General features: G+C 38.9%; 1 protein-coding gene across 1 annotated transcript; it reads left to right on the forward strand.

Annotated features, from left to right (window-relative positions):
- Positions 1-204: 204 nt before the first annotated feature.
- On the forward strand, positions 205-7,688 carry LOC119798759 (CD209 antigen-like protein E). Its single transcript, XM_038308365.1, has 7 exons — positions 205-324; positions 437-502; positions 3,627-3,737; positions 6,295-6,372; positions 6,871-7,022; positions 7,130-7,254; positions 7,345-7,688. The coding sequence occupies exons 1-7, from the start codon at positions 267-269 to the stop codon at positions 7,523-7,525; spliced, it is 771 nt and encodes a 256-aa protein (XP_038164293.1). The 5' UTR covers positions 205-266; the 3' UTR covers positions 7,526-7,688.
- Positions 7,689-17,723: the final 10,035 nt, after the last annotated feature.

Genomic DNA, 17,723 nt, shown 5'->3' on the forward strand with positions numbered 1-17,723 from the left:
AAATTGATATGAAAAGATTTCGATTTAAACACAAATTTAATACAGAATGTTTCAGTCTAAAGCCCAGGAGGAATACGTCTGTGTCACATCCAAGGCTGTAAAATATATCTATGAATTAGTGCATTAAATGGCTTTATGCTTTGGCTGTTTTACCTCTAAATGTCTCTGCACAGGTCTTTTTTTACCCCCTCCCTTTCTGCAGAAGGTATTTAAAGGCTGACAGCCCCCTCTGAGCTACAGTTCTCCGTCAGATTCACAGCAGGAACATGACAGATGTGGACATAACATTTACTAATGAGAACGCTGAAAAATCTGTGCCGAAAGGTGAGCTCATTTATTACCCTTAAATTGTTTTTCAGTCTGTAATAATTTCCTGAATAATGTTTCATCTCTAAACACCAATGCAACTAATAATGTCTGTGTTCTTCATGTGCAGATGCAGTTTCTCCATCAGATGAAATCACTTACTCGGAAGTCACATTTAAAAAGAAAATACAGCCAGGTTTGGATAAAGACTTACTAAATGTTTTTAAATCTAATCTATGTTTAAACTCATTCTACCTGCTCTAAACATTTAATGTTACAACTTATCCTGCCTCCTATATCTACTTTGTTTGCTATAAGACATCCTGTCTTATTATATTTTAGTTATTTAAACATTTTCTTAAACATTTTGTCTGAATAACAAAAAAAGATAATAGAACAGAGTCACACAGGCTAACAAGAAGGGAACTGTTTTACATATGTTGATATGTATAAAAGAGGTAGTTTGATGAGGAAGAAACTTAGCAGAAGTGTTTTAAATATAATGACCTCTAATATATGAATTCCTCAGTGTAAAATAACAGTAATTATTAAAAACTTCCTTTTATTTGGCCTGAAAACTATTTTACAGTTATGAGAACCTGAAAAACTTTGTGTGAACTTTGGGGAGAATAATTCCATCAGCTCAGAAAATCAAGGTAGTTTACTTTTTGTCTTTACTTATACCTTTAAATATGGGTTATGTCAACAGGTGTGATTTCTTCTAATGTTCATGCTTCTTTGGGAACTGCAGCAAAAAAAACTTTTGAAGTTTGAGTTAGAGGCTTTAGATGTTTAATTTTAGCAACACAAATGCTGCTAAATGAAATTATTTTATACTTTCTTTGCAATAACAATAACGTAGTGTTTTGTAGTATGCAGATCTTTGTTTGATAGGGTTTGAGATTAATCTTAAGCCAGAGTAACATTTAATTAAGTTGTCACAGAAGAGTCCATTATATTTTGATCTTGTCATGATGGGTTTTAAGGATCTGACCCACATGCAAAGACACACTCAGAAGCCAAGGGTAAAAGTTAACAGATTTATTTTGGATTGCAAAAACACAGACTGAGAGATGTACAGCTGGGTAACTCTAGTGGACCTCAGCGGAACCGGAAACTCTGAAGGGGAGATCACAATGATCCGTTCAGGGAACGTAGGAAAAAAGACTGAGGCTTGTAATTTGCAGGAGAGGCACTCACGTTTGGGGGGCTCTTGGTTATTCTTTGGATCCAGTTTGTGGGGTTTTATCCAGAAATGAAAGAACTTGTTGGAAGGCGGACAGGCAGACTGACGTTGGATCCAGAGGAGTATTGGTGTGGACTGTCACCGGGTTTTCCAGCCCACTGCTTAAATACTCCTCTGGTAATGACCCAATGAGCCGCAGGTGTGCAGGGAGGCCCAACGAGGACAGGGCACCACCTGGTGGTGGAAAGAGGAAAACACAAACTGGAATCCTAACAGATCTATAATGCTAAACATGTGTTGTTTTGCAAATATTTCCTACTGGGTTAATTCGGGTTTGTTTAATAAAGCTGATTTGTTAAGTCGGAGCTTGAATCAAGAATTCCCTATAAAGCTGTTTGCATGTGGCTGATTTCGAACACTCAGGAAAGAATTATTTTGAATCGTGAAATTAAATCTCACGATTGAAAATAATAAATATGTAGTTTCAGATGTCTTTTTTTATTTTTCCTCTTTAACTGCAAAGCTGTTTTCCAGGGATTTAGTGGTTATTTTAATAGGCTTCTTTCAGCTTCTTATATAAATAATTTTAGCCTCTGATGAATAGTGAGGAGGAAGCCACCTGTTGAGCTCTTTATAAAGGAAATAAAACTGTAGAAATTAAGCCAGGCTGAAGTTGCTTTATTCATAAATGTCGAACATGTATGCAGTGTCATGAAGCAGAACAGAAGGATCCAAGAGTTTATTAAAAACAAAAGATAACAAGCGGAGCTGTGGATCTGCTGTGGCTGCAGGGGGAGGGGGTTCACCACTCATCACTGGCAACTCTGGTTTATCAGTTCAGTCCATCTCCTAGTGACGCAGTGGGATCCAGTCAGAGGGCTGCCAACTAGCTGCAGCAGGCACCGCCCTGAGTTTCCCAGATGCTGCAGTCCCAGAAGGCAAGCAGGAGTCCGAGCCAGGTCAGGGAAACAGTTCAGAACAGCTAGGCTCAGAGATCCAGGAGTCCGTAGCCCAGTCAGGGGTTCCCATCAGACTTTGTTACCTTACTTAAGTAGAAATTTCGGCCATCTATACTGGAGTAACTTTTTTGTAGACAACCCTTCTAGATCAGGTGAGTAGCTCAGTTACCAGGGAGGAGCTCGGAGTCGTTGCTCCTCCACATCGAAAGGAGCCAGTTGAGGTGGCTCGGGCATCTGTTCCAGATGCCTCTTGGTCGCCTCCCTCAGGAGGTGTTCCAGGTAGGTCCCATTGGGAGGAGGCCTTGTGGAAGGCCCAGGACACGCTGGTGGGACTATGTCTCTGAGCTGGCCTGGTGTCGCCTCGGGGGCCCCCAGAGCAGCTGGAGGCTTGGTGTGGATCAGGAAGTCTGGCCATCGCTGCTTAGACTGCTGCCCCGTGACCCAGCCCCAGATAAAGAGGAAGAAAATGGATGGATGGACAGAAAATCTATACATCCTAAAAATATTTTAAAGTTTTTTTTTATACATTTGAGCTCCTTCTCCTTAAGGCCTGTTAGTCTAAATATGCAAAAAAAACATCAAAATAATTTTTTTCATCCAGACATTTAATTTCTTTGTGGTTGGACTCTGTGCTGCACCACCTTGTTGTTTCCCACATACCAAAATAAATCGTTTTTCAAGATGATGCAAAGTTAAATTTGACACTACTACCATTAGTTGTAAAATTAAGGAAATGAAGTCTAAGGATTATTCAGAATTTTAGAAAAATTTTCCTTTAATAGGGTAATGCAGTAAAGCTTGTTTTCTGCATTACTTTTTCTTTTATACTTTAAGTAGTTTTAGAAATGGTACTTTTATACTTTTACTTGAGTAGAAAGCTGAAGTTGATCCTGTAACTTTTGCAATTGTTTTTAAACAGTAGGACTTCTGCTTCTACTTGAGTAATAAACATGAATACTTTTGACACCTCTGCTTTTGATGCATACTGAGATGTCAGTCTGTTTACATGACTTATTTTCCTTATGCTTTGTTCTGATGTAAAATGACTTCTAATATGAAACTTGCTGAAACTTTTCTCCAATATTTTTCTCATACTTAATTATCATGTAGCAGACAATAATAATATGACCAGACGCAGTAACTTACAGTTGTCTCATTCTGTCCTCACTGTTCAGCCAATGTTCAACAAGCTGGAAGGACCAGGAAGTCCAAGGTTTCTCCAGAGCAGCTGGTCCTGCTGGTCATCATCTCTCTCTTGGCAGCTGCTGTTTTTGCTTTGGGAGTTAGTGAGTTCAACCGTTTTCAAACTTTTCAAAACATGAAGAGAAATTAAACAAGTAGGTTTTACGTTAAATGAATGTCAGTTAGTGGTTAGTTACTATAAAAGCTTTCATAATGATACAAGTAATACACCTTTACTTGTGTAGCACTTTACGTTAACCATTTTATTAACCAAGGTGCTTTACTGAAGTTAAAAAGACACATATATAGAATGAATTAAAGCAGTGCTAGGATAAAACACATAATAAAAAACAGGCAAAATAGAAAAAAAAAAAATATATATATATATATATATATATATATATATATATATATATATATATATATATATATATATATATATATATATATATATATATATATATATATACACTACCGATCAAAATTAAGACCAGTCCAAAAATTGCAAGAATTTGCATTTTGCACTATTGGATCTAAAGAAGGTTCAAAGTAGAGCTTCTCAATGCTAAAGGAAAAAATCAGTGCAAGAGACAAAAACTTTTGAGCAGGGAATTTTCTGAAAACTGCATTTACACTCAAACATAATTTTTTCAGCTGATCAAAAGTTTAAGACCAAAGTCTTTAAAAGCCAAAAGCTGTGCAAAAATCTGGATTCCATGTCATTTTCTTTCAAGTCTTTACACTATCAAGACCTCCTGATGGCAAAAGCAAAAAAGCTCGCTGACTTTGAACGTGGTAGGATTGTTGAGCTGCATAAGCAAGGCCTCTCACAACGTGCGATCGCTGCTGAGGTTGAACGCAGTAAGACAGTTATTTTGCATTTTTTAAATGATCCTGAGGGATACGGAACAAAAAAGTCAAGTGGTAGACCCAAAAAAATCACCAGCTCTGAGCCGCAGGATCCGATTGGCTGTCAGTCAAGACGCAGGACAATCCTCTAACCAAATTAAGGCCATTACTGGTGCTGACTGCAGCCCAATAACCATCAGACAGCATCTTCGAGAGAAGGGCTTCAGAAACAAAAAAAAGTCTTCAAAGGCCACGTCTTCTTCAGCGCCACAAAATTGTTCCTTTGGACTTTGCAAGGGTGCACCAAACATGGGACATTGAAAGGTGGAAGAAAGTTGTCTTCTCTGATGAGAAAAAATTTAACCTTGATGGTCCTGATGGCTTCCAACGTTACTGGCATGACAAGGAGATCCCACCTGAGATGTTTTCTACACGACACAGTGGTGGGGGCGCCATCATGATTTGGGGTGCGTTTTCCTTCAATGGAACAATGGAGCTTCAGGTTGTGCAGGGGCATCAAACAGCAGCTGTGGAGATGTTGCAGCGGGCATCCCTCATGACTGAGGGCCCTCGTCTGTGTGGTAATGATTGGGTTTTTCAACAGGACAATGCTGCAGTTACAATGCCCGCCTGACAAAGGAGTTCTTCCAAGAAAATCACATCACTCTTTTGGACCATCCTGCATGTTCCCCGGATCTAAACCCAATTGAGAACATTTGGGGATTGATGGCAAGGCAAGTTTACAAAAATGGACATCAGTTCCAGACAGTGGATGCCCTTCGTGAAGCCATCTTCAACACTTGGAGCAATGTTCCCACTAGCCTCGTGGAAACACTGGCATCAAGCATGCCTAAAGGATTGTTTGAAGTCATCAACAAGAATGGTGGAGCTACTCATTAATGAGTCCTTCTTTTGAGACTTTGATTTCTGTTTTGGGGGGGGTTTCGGGGTTTTTTTTTAGCTATGGTCTTAAACTTTTGATCAGCTGAAAAAAAATCATGTTTGAGTGTAAAAGCAGTTTTCAATTAATTCCCCGCTCAAACGTTTTTGTCTTCTACGCTGATTTCTTCTTTTAACATTGTGAAGCTCTACTTAGAACCTTCTTTAGATCCAATAGTGCAAAATGCAAATTCTTGCAATTTTTTGACTGGTCTTAAGATTTTGATCAGGAGCGTATATATACATATATATACATATATATACATACATATACATATATATACATACATACATATACATATATATATATATATATATATTTAGGGCTACTCAGTAGCGCAGTGGATCCACCCTGGACGGGTTCCCAGTCCATCACACACACACACACACACACACACACACACACACACACACACACACACACACACACACACACACACACACACACACACACACACACACACACACACACACACACACACACACACACACACCTAAGAAGGATTTCTTGCTGCAAGGCAGCAGTGCTACCCACTGTCCCACTGAGCAGTCCCAGCAGTGGATCAATTTCTTATTTTTTTAATTTTCATCTTTCATTTTACACAACATTTCCTTTCATAAAGTGTTATTAATTTAGTAGAGTGGTTCAACCGTGAGCCCCACTCTCAGCCTTCGATAATTATAGTTTTCAGTGTCAGAACAGTTGATATCAATCTAACCAATGTAGGGCATCGGTAATAAGAAGGAAAAGTGAGCTGGTTGGTTAAAAGGATGCCTACTTTTCTCCTTTTTGAATTAGGGTTGTTATTAATATCTAATATCATTTTGCATTCAACTAATTCTGTTTTTTTTTTTTTTTTTTGCTTTTATCAGCTGTCTTTTATCTAATGAACAATGAGGTTCTTCACACCCTGAACAAGGAGAATGAAGATCTGAGGAGAAATCTCTCAGGTGGCGGAATCAAACATTTTTATTTGTCAGTAATTGATTTTATGTAATATTACAGAATAAACTAAACACAATGGTTGCGTTGAGGACGCAGCCTGCGAATTAAGACGCAGCTATTGTCTTCTGCTGTCTCCAGAACAAACAAGCTTTTGGTGGAAAATTGTACTTTTGTATTTATCGATTAAACAGAAATGCTTCTGCGCTGCATGGATCCGCCTACATCTCCACCAACAGCAACCTGGCCATCTCATTCCACTTCCCAAACCACAGAACCACTGGTCTCAACATTTCCTCCACCTGTCGCAAAAAGTAAGTCAATGGTATTTGTCTCATTTCTGTCTTCTAATGATGTTATAGAGAAATTGATGGACTGACAGATACAGGAAGTTAGATTGTAGCTGCAGGACAGAAGACACCTCCTGCTGCCTCCAAATCACACAAACATCTACAGAGATTTCTTCCTCCTGACTCAGTGAGATGTTTGTTCTGATCTGTTTATAGATGAAACGTGTCTGAAGTGTGAAGCAGCCTGGGAGCTACATGGAGTGAACTGTTATTATTTCTCTAACAATAACTCCACCTGGAATGAGAGCAGAGATTCCTGCATAGGTCAGGGAGGAGACCTGGTGAAGATCGACAGCAGAGAGGAGCAGGTATGAATCACTGCTGCAGCTTCATGTTCTCACAGATTTTATCATCATCATGGTTCTTCATTTCAGCACAGAAAGTCTCTCAAGTATCTCTACCATCTCCTACTCAGATGTTCCTGGAGAGGAAAATAATAGAGAAAATGACAAATAAGGACGATTCGTTCTGGATTGGACTGACGGACTCAGAGACAGAAGGCAGCTGGGTTTGGGTGGACGGATCTCCACTGAACAAAAGGTCTGATTGTTCTCAGAACATTTGGATCATTTGAAGAGTTTAATTCACTCAGGTTTACTGAACTCTGTCTTTCTGTTCTTCATCTCTTAGTTTGAGTTTTTGGGGAGGAAGCGACCCTGATGGTAAGGGTGGAGGACCAGAATCAGAGGTGGACTGTGTGAGAACATTGAAGATAGGAAACTTTATCAAGTGGTTCGATAGATATTGTAAAGATAGACTGAGAAGGATTTGTGAGAAAACAGCAGAATCTAAGCTGTGTTTGTGTTTCTGAGGTTCGCTCCAGAAAAAAGCCTCTGATCTCTGAACAGAAACACATTTGATCACGCATTTAACATCTTTAAGTTCTTTGACAGAAATAAGAAAAATACAATAATTTGTTCCAACAGTAATAATCAATAAAAGGTAAGTCCAGAAAATGGGCTTGGATCTCTAAACAGACATTTTATGAAGATGACCTTATTATTTATTTAAAGTTCTCCATCAAACATGGTAACAAAATATATTCTTATTTTAACAGATCAATGCTTTTTGATTGGTTTTGTTTTTCTACAGCAGATGTCCTGTAAAATATGTTTCAATCAATCAAGATTTTTCAGCATGACCATAAATCCTCTAATATTGGCCTGTATTCCATTAGCAGCCGGGTCTCTAATCATGGCCTGTCTGGCTGTCGGCGGAGGTAAATACTGGCCGGACTCTTATGCAGGCCGGGGCTATAATTAGAACCAACAATGTTTCTGGTCAGTCCTCAACAACTTGTGATAGTAACATACAAGTACCAGAGGGGTCAATGTTTGCTAACGAATCAGACAGTGCTGCAGACAGGAGGCCGGCTTGTTTTGTTTTTATGACCGAAATTGCGAAAAACAACTCGTAAAGTTTGACCAGCTAGAAGAGCGAGGTGCACAAGAAAACTGGGACCCTTTTCCATCTGGATCTCCGCTCTTTTTGGCCCTCATGTCCCTCAGTTGTCGGACTAAACTCGCCCCCACTTCCTCACTGCCTTGGCCGTATCTATACGCACAGCGTATAGCGCAGACCACGCTTCACTATTCAGCATAAATCAAAAATGTCTGCGTCAAGCTCACTGCAACACACTGCTGTAAGAGTATAACCAGCCACACAATTGTTCTGATCTGAAAGACACTTGATTAACGGTAGGTCTGGTGATAACCAGGCAGCGTTAAAATGACAGAATTTCTTTGGCCTTCGTTGTTCTGAATTTCCCTTGAAATATATGATACTGGTAGCCTACTTCCACTTGACCTGCCTCAAATGAAATTTTGCTGTGATGGCAGAACAGTTTCCAAGTCAGCTTGGCCAGGATTCCATTCTGTATCTTTTTTTTTTTTTTTGTATTGCCGTGCAGAAAAATTGCAGCTGCTGGAAGATGTCTGAATTATGTTCTGTATATCGTTAACTGTACTTTTTCAATAAATTAACCTAGTATTTTATTGGTTCAAAGAGACACAAAATCTAGTTTTTATTCATTCTACTGGTCGTCTGTTTTGATCAAATACAAACAGAGGCCTGCCTCTAATTCTGGCCTCCTTCCAATAATGGCCCTGGACCAAGATGTACCTGAGTGAAATAAAGGCCCCGGCCTATATTAGAGGATTTACGGTAATAGGTTTCCTGTTTTCATTTTAAATATTAAACTTGTAGCTCAATGTTTTGTGATGGTTGAGTTTCAAAAAAAGACTTTGCAAAACTTTGGGCATTTCAATGTACATTATTTCTAAATATATTTTATTTTCTTGATCTGAAAAATATATAATAAATTTATTGCTTTAGACTTTTGTTGAAGTTTCATGAATAAATCAAATGTGAAAGAATGAAAAAAGCAGATTTAGTTAAAACATTCATATAAATAAGAATGACCAATGGAGGGCGACACCTCAGTATCTGTGTATGTTTTAAAATCTTTTTTTAAAACCAAACAACCAAAAAAATATTAATACATTAAAACACATTATTTAAAAGTGTAACATTATAGAAAATAATCAAATGAATCTATATCCTTACATGTTTTGCAAAGGAAGCTCTGAAAACTGCAGATAACTGAGAGTTTTTATTCCAAATGTTACAAAAAGGAGGTATTTATCTACTGTGCTCTCTTCTCAATAAAGAATCACTACCATGTTTCCTCAGGAAAAAAGTGATATTTAGAAAATATGCAGGAAAAGATAAAAAATGTATCATTTTACAGGTATATGTTCTGCTCTTTACTCTTTCCTTTCTGCTCTGTCCAGATGATGGATCGACAAATGCAAACGAAACACAAAATAATATATTCACAATGAAACTAGAAACATGCAGAATGACAATGTTTATTTATAGTCTGTAACATGGGGCTTTGAGGTTAACGCTTTAACGCTGATTAGAAGAAGCGACGAACAGGAAGACACCCAACATCTGCAACCAAGTTAAGAGATAACTTTAATAGCTTCTGTTGCTTAGTTAACATTTTTACATAGTCTACAGGATGAAAAAAAGCTTAAGAAGCTTTTTAACACATTATGAAATCTTATGATAAAGACCAATTTGTTTTATTTTCTATGTTAATTTTGTGTTGTTTTTACTTATAATGTAAATTGTCTCTTAAAGTGTCTCTACTGAGAGGGGATGAATGTGTCATGATTTGACTAAGATCTGACCCAAAAGCAGAAAACCAATACAGGGAAAGGGAAAGTTTTAACAGGTTTATTGAGGAGATTGTGAAGAATCCAGTGTTACCCTGAACACTGCTCAACCGGAACTGGAAAGTGAGGGGAAGACCCTGTGGTTAGTTCAGGCTCAGTCGGAAACTTGATTCTCGAACTTGAAGAGGAGAAATAGATTGCAGATTCAAGTTTCCAGAAGAGTGGTTGACTTTTTGACTCCAGTCGGTGTGGGATGTTCCAGTGTTTGTCTCATTCGATGGAGGGCGGACAGGGTTTACCCAGAATGCGGTTGTTTATAAATGAACGGAGAAAGCTGACTGCCACTTTAGATTTCCTGCGGTACTTGAACAGGGTGTTGTGGAGATGAATCCCTTGCTCAGTGTGAAGCTCAAATGATCCCTTAGGGAAAAGTAGATCCACACCTCCAGTTTAAATCCCTAGCTCAGTTTGAAGCTCAGATGATCCTTCCAGGGAGAGAAGGTCCAAAACATCCAGTCTGCAGGATGACCCCTTGCCGAGAGGCAAAAGACAAAATAACAAGGTTAAAATTTAGTTTGAAAAAAAACTCATTTTGACTCAGCAAAACTCAGCTTGGCTAGAGTACCCAAAACTGGCAAACACTGGCGTCGAGGTAGTGGCAGTCAGCAGCTTAAGAACACTCCGTTAATAAGGTAACCCTTTGCAGGTTTGTGAGGAGGCGAACCAGGAGCAGGCACCGCCTGGTGGAGGAAGGAGGACAAACACACAAAAACACAAACCACACAGACAGGAGTCCTTACAGAATGTCAAAAAAACAAACACACATGACCATGTTAAAAATGTAATACTTATGTCTTTTGTAAGGGACCATGATATAAATGGGATGAAGCCCTTTGAGGCTTTTAACCTCAGACCATTCACGTCTCTGTGTTATCATTTAGTTTCTAATAATCTATTTACATGTTTAATTTGTTTAAATACATTTTTTTCTGTTCAAACTATTCATACCACCCTGCTTCTTTTTTGCAATAGTTGCTAGGCGACATAAGTTATGCTAAGCCATACACAGGAATATCAGCTGATGCCTTATACAAGTCTCAAAAAAGCCGCTAGAACCAACCTGACCACTGGCCATATCTGTTCCACTTGTGTCACAACACCACCTACTTCTAATTTAACCAAGCTTTCTAAAGGCAGAAGCATGGATGAGCTATGGGCTTTCCTGTGTCTCCCATAGGGGTGAACTTATACATAGAAGAAGTGGAAAGCAGAGCTTTATACTCATACACAGGAACAAAATCCAGTCACTGGTTCAGATACGTGGATGACACATGGGTCAAAATAAAGACCATGAAGACATTCACAGATCACATCAACGCATTGGACAGAATCATCAAGTTCACTCAGGAAGATGTGAAAGACAGCTTGGGTTCGTAATCCACCTGAGTGGAATTAGCTGCCAGTGTGGGTCGTTAGGCAAGAAATGCTTCACGCTTATGCCTGCTTTGGTTAGTGGCAGCCGAGTGGTTAGGGCATTGCACTTGGAATCCTGAGGTTCTGAGTTCAAGCCCCACTCCAACGGACTGCAACCCTTGAGCAATACCCTTAACACTGCTCCCTGGGCGCCGCACATTGGTAACCCTCTGCTCAACATGGGGATGGGTTAAATGCGGAGGGTTAATTTTGTTTCTCTGTACTTGTGACAGTTGTTAGGTTTATTCAATGATGATTATAAAATGAGTGTATGTACATATGAAACATTGGAGAAATGAGATGCTTCACTCTGTCTTAGCTCCACTGACTGTCTCAGTCAGTGGAGCATTCTGTCTTATGACCTGATCAGTTGTTCTGTCAGAACAATACTCTGTTTTGTAACCATGTGTTATGTTCTGTTAATAAAAGGCACTGCAGATGGAGGGGGGGCAGAGAGAGAATAGTGTGTCGGGTTGCAGCTCTTTCTCCCCTCCTGCAGGAAGCTGTTGAAAATCCCTTTCTGTGTGTACTCAGTCCTTCTTTTACGAACTTATATTTTTTAACCTAACAACAGTATAATGACAATAAAATGCTGGGGGGAAAAAAGCGAGACCATGCAGAGCTAAAGATTGCTCAACGTGCCATTAAGCTTGCTGGCGAACATGGCATCTTTGTCATAAAGACATAATAGTCAAACATGTCAGACTAATAGGGAAGCAGCCGCCCACTGTGGGATATTAGTGTCAAAATAAAAAAAATAAAAAATAAATAAAATCAACACTTCAAAACTTTTTTTACTTAGAAAGAAAGTTCAGTTCAAACTGGAAAACTCCCCAAATGTTGGGATCCTCAGGCTTGCCCACCAGAGGGCGCCGAGGATCCTCTTCTGTTCTATGTTATTGTCTTTTAGGACTGGAGTTACTGTTGGGATCTGGAGATTACCCTCTGTCTCCAGCAGAGTGCGCCGTGGGTCTCCTAGGGCTGGAGTCTTCCTGCACACCTGTTGTTAATCTACTAATCAGGAGACCTCCCCTTTATAAGCTCCTGCCAGACCTTGCTTCCATGCAGCAGGGTTGATCTTAGTTGGTTAGCTTCCTAAGCCTCTGTTACAGATTGAATCTTAGTTGTCTCTAGTGTGAGATCAGATTCTAATCTCTCCTTTGTCTGTGCCTCACAGGAAACCTGTCTCTGGTCTGAAGCTCAGGAAGAGCTGCCTCACTGGAACCCTGTCTCTGGCCTGAAGCTCTGGGAGAGCTGCATCACAGGAAACCTGTCTCTAGCCTGAAGCTCTAGGAGAGTCTAAACCTGCTAATCTGCCCTGGTGAGCCAACCTGAAGATTCCTATGTGGATTTAACCTCAAGACTTCTATGTGGAGTTTACCTGAAGGTTCCTATGTGGAATCACCCTGAAGAATCCTATGTGGATATTCCCTGTTGTTCTCTGCAATGAGCTGGAAGCTCAGCCTGAAGAATCCTATTTGGATATTCCCTGTTATTCTCTGCAGTGAGCTGGAAGCTCAAATCTTGGTCTGCCATGCTAAGCCTGAAGCTAGACGCTTAGCTTCTCATGAACTCTGCTAACCAACAGTCTCCGGTCCCAGTCAAGACTTTAGTGAACCAGCTTGGACCAGTTCCAGACCCAGTTTATGTCCTTGTGTTTGTGCTTATTAATAAACTCTGAACTTTTACTCCGTTTCCGTGTGTGTTCTGCATTTTGGGCTAAACTCAGAGACCCATCATGACACGAAATCTTTCTGTTCAGCAAATTTTACTAAATATTTTTTGGAATGAATGGTTAAGACACAAATGTCCTACCCAAATATGGCCCAAACACTAAAAAGATTGCTGCAATCTAAAAAAGCAGCTTCCTTAATGATAATTTTATAATAAGTCTTTTAATGGATTTTTTGAAGTCTGAAATATCTTGTGGCATTGAAAAACTTTTTTTTCTATGTCTTTTCATTGAAGTTACTTTTTTATTGTTTTATTTGTTTGAAGAAATTTCTATTTTGATAGAATTATGAAGACATACATGTCCTATCTGTCAGGATTTGGTGGCAGTTTGAGGACCCAAATGCAGAGGCAAGTAGGCAGAGGTGAATTTAGGTGGGTTTAATGAGGTTCACAGGAACCGAGGCAGGAATAAAAAAATCCAACAGAAATAACAAACGGACCAGAACCAAGGAGACATCAGGGGAAAACCAAACTCTAAGAGCCAAGGAGAGACGAGGTAAGCAGACAGACGTTTGACGAGGATCCAGCAAACAGGAACTGAAGAGGGAGGGCTTTTAAAGGGGACAGAGACAAAGAAAGGGCAACGAGAGGATTGAAAACAGGTGAGGACAGAGCAGAAAACCGAGCAAGGGAAAGAGGACACAAGAGGGCAGCAGAGGACAACAAATGGGAAACCTGGAAAACAGGAACTAACAAACCAAGACTGTGACACTATCATTATATGGTCAAAACTTAAACAACATATACCGGTACTTCAATTTAAAAAAGTGCTTCAAACTAAAATCTTTTATTCTTTTAAAAATTTTCAATCAAAGAAAAACAGTGTTTATATGTGTTTTTTAGGCCTCAATATTTTTTGCATTCAATAGAATAGAATTTAAAATCCTCCTTCTCACATATAAAGCCTTAAATGGCCAAGCTCCATCTGATATCAGAGATCTGATTGTTCCTTATGTTCCTAACAGAGCACTTCGCTCTCAATCTGCAGGTTTACTATTGGTTCCTAGAATTTCTAAAAGTAGAATGGGAGGCAGATCTTTTAGTTCTCAGGCTCCTCTCCTGTGGAACCAACTACCAGTTTTAGTCCGTGAGGCAGACACCCTGTCTACTTTTAAGGCTAGGATTAAAACTTTCCTTTTTGATAAAGCTTCTAGTTAGAGTGGCTCAGGTTATCCTGAGCTATCTCTATAGTTCTGCTGCTATAGGCTGTGGAATGGTATTTTTGTTTGGCCTGTTTGTAAGGGATGTTAAAGTCTGTTTTTTCTCTTTTCCTGAATAAAAGTGATTACTTAGAAGACTTGCTGAGATGAAAGGAAAGGAAGGAGGTTTGAAAAGGAAGTCTTCCCCCCCTAGGCTAGATATATGGGAAACATGTCACATGTTAATGTGTGTGAAGTCCCCCTTTTTATGCAGGGGTGGGAATGCCGCAGCTCAGAACATCACTGAGCTGCCTTTAGGCTGGTCGTGATGTTCTCCTCTGCAGAGTAAAATAAAACCTTTTCTTCCTATAATATCAACTCTCAGCGCTCATATTTTTTTTTAACTCCACAAGGGTTAAATGCTGTAGGACATAGGGACCCCTTTTTCATCATTCTGCTTCATTCTATCTCTATTCTCCCACTCTGCAGAATCTGTTAGTTCAATCTCTAACGTTCTGCTTTTTCTCATAGTAGCTTCATCTGGTCTGTTCCTGTTTGGCTGTAACTCCATCCTAGAGAGAAATATCAGCTGTGCTGCTGCCATCAACACCTTTGTTTATAGATGTTGGAGATCAGCCCGTTTTTCAGTGTAGTCCTGTTTCTCTGACTGACTGACTGGATGTGCTCTCTTCATTCCCTGATATGGGAGCTGGCTCCTCGGAGCTCATCTGCCTGGCTGTGTGCTTCCTGGTCAGCTGCTTTTTGTAACTCTGCTTCTGTCTCCTTGAACCCCAGTGGGCCTCAGCAGATGGCCGCTCACACTGAGCCTGGTTCTGCTGGAGGTTTCTTCCTGTTAAAAGGGAGTTTTTCCTCGCTATAGAAATAAACTGAATTAAATTCACGCATTTTTTCCTTTGATTGAAAACATTTTTTTTTTAAGGAAACTGTTTTTCTTTGAATACTAAATAAACAAATCTAACTCTATACTCCAAAGGCTTGAACTCTTGACTTCACAAACCAAACGATCAGCTAATCTTTTTTGTCCTCTATCCTTGAAATAATCTTCTCTGTAAAACTTTATCTTGGTTTGAAATTCACGTAAATAACTTTCTTGTAGAAAGTATTTCTTACTTTCTTAGATCCCATGTCAATATATTTTTGCACCATGCAGACATTTCAAAACTAAAAGGCGTTGCTCAGCCAGTTGAGCTATTTGATTATTTCCCTTTCTTGCCATGTGACGTTTTTTTCTCACCTCTCTGTCTTTCGTAGCTTTCCTTCTTTTTTGGAGCTGGCAGTGACTCTGAACTGTAGATCGGTTTCAGACTCACAGCAGCAACATGGATGAAGCTGAGGTGATGTATGCTGATGTGAAGTTCACAACAAAAAAGGCCAGAGGTGAGCAGAACCTGTTGAGCGCATATTGCCTAAGTAACCTTTATTAAGCTGAAAATTAAAAGTGTATTGTTATCTGTTATAAGTGAAATTAAATTTATGTTTCTGTTCTACAGATCCTGTTTCTTCGTCAGACGATACAACTTATTCTGAAATACAGAGTTGCCAAAGAAGAGAGGCAGGTCTGTTAAAAATGATTCTATGTAAATGAAATATAAGCTTGAGTTTATCTGATGTGCAATTAATAGAAACTTTATGCATTTCTAAAAAAAGATAAAAGAATTATGATAGAGGAAAATTGACTAAACCAAAAAATAATGTTTTAAGAAAAGAAACAAGACAGACATCTCAAAATAAGCAGTAGTTAGGAAATGACATAGCAGAAGTCTTTGGTGAATAAATTTCACCATCTTAAACTGCTGAAGTGTTCACCAACCAGTTTCCTGTTTTGCTCTCTGAATTAATCATTGCCGGTGTTATTTATTATGTTGTTGTTTTTTTAAAATCAAACAATATTGTGTGTTTTAATATGTTTTTAGAAATGTTGACACTCAGAGAGGATAGTCTCGGAGCCAAAAAGAGGAATATTTTTTATCACTGACTTGCTGCAGGTTTCCTGCTCAACCTGATACGTGTTGGTAAAGGTGCTGGAAGCCAAACGCCACAACCTTCTTTAAGGAGCAGAGACTAAAATGCTTTGAACGACTCAAACGTTCCCAAACTCCGCCTCCTGAGAGGCAGATGCAATGTTATAGTTTCATTTGATTCCATCCTGAACAAAAGCATTTTGAAATGTCTGCATGGTTCAGCTCAGCCAAACTCTTTTTCTGCTCTTGACTTGCATCAATAAAATTGGTGTCATTATCAAATCTGATGATAGAAACTTGACCTCTTCTACAGATGAACCTCCGGACTGCATTTACACAGGAATCTGTATTGAGAGTGTATGTGACCTCCAGATATGAAACATGTATAAAGAACTCCATACCTTTTAAGGAGACTTCTACTAACTCCTAAAGGATCAAATTAATCCACTCCACCCTTTGTGAATGGAGCCATGTCTGACAGTACGCTTTCTTTTGCTAGATCTGCTATTTTTTCCCCAACAAACTTTCCTCTGTTGCGTCTGCAAATAATACAGCAAGAGAACTGAATTTCCATTTATTATCCTGTAGTTTTCTTTTTTCTTATTTTTTAACAGCATGTGAGCTCTTCCTGCATGTCTCAACTGTTGAATAATATGATATAAAATTAATGTAGACATGCTCCTCTTTCTGACTCTGTGGTATGCAAATACAATAGGGTTTTCAAAAGTATCGACACTGAAACGTTGTCTCCGGATACAATACTCGTTTTTAAAAGTATCGATACAGTGCCACCACCAGTGGCACCTAACCAGTCATTCATCTAAAGTGCAGAATAGAGCAAAATGCACTTTCTGAACACTGTGTGATTGAATAATTCTACGCACTTTTCAGTTTCAGACTTTTTTTTTTTTGTAACAGGTGCAGCTGCTGAGAATTATTTTTGTTTCTTAACTGGTTTAGCTAGTGTCATTGTTATGTGTGCAAAGCATAGCTAAGGAAGGAATACTTAATTTTAATTTTATAAGTTTTTTATCAAGCTTGCTTAATATTGTGCACAGCATACAACCTTTATTGTATTTATTTATTGTATTTTGTTTATTAATGAAAATATTTCTGTAGAATTTTGGAGTCTTTGTTTTTATCCTTGTGGTATCGAAAATGGTATCGAGTATCGAATATTTTCCTTAATATCGGTATCGAGTTGAAAAGTTTAGTATCGTGACAACCCTAAAATACAAGACTGATCTCTTCCTACTTTTTTGAAACAGTGTCTTACTTCCTAATAACTGAAATTTTCACAAAAATTTCCAGATTGCTGAAAGTAGTTGGGGATGAATCTGAGGGAGGTTTAAAGCATAGCACTGAAAATGAAGTCTATGTGGAAACTGGCCATCATAATACAGTATCTCTATAATACTTGATAATAATTAGGTTTTCATGAATATTGTAGATTTTTTAAAACTTGAAACCTTTGCAAGAAACACTTGCATAGATGTGTG

The sequence above is a fragment of the Cyprinodon tularosa genome, unplaced genomic scaffold (assembly GCF_016077235.1).
Source record: "Cyprinodon tularosa strain WSP-4 unplaced genomic scaffold, ASM1607723v1 ctg635, whole genome shotgun sequence".
Taxonomy (NCBI): domain Eukaryota; kingdom Metazoa; phylum Chordata; class Actinopteri; order Cyprinodontiformes; family Cyprinodontidae; genus Cyprinodon; species Cyprinodon tularosa.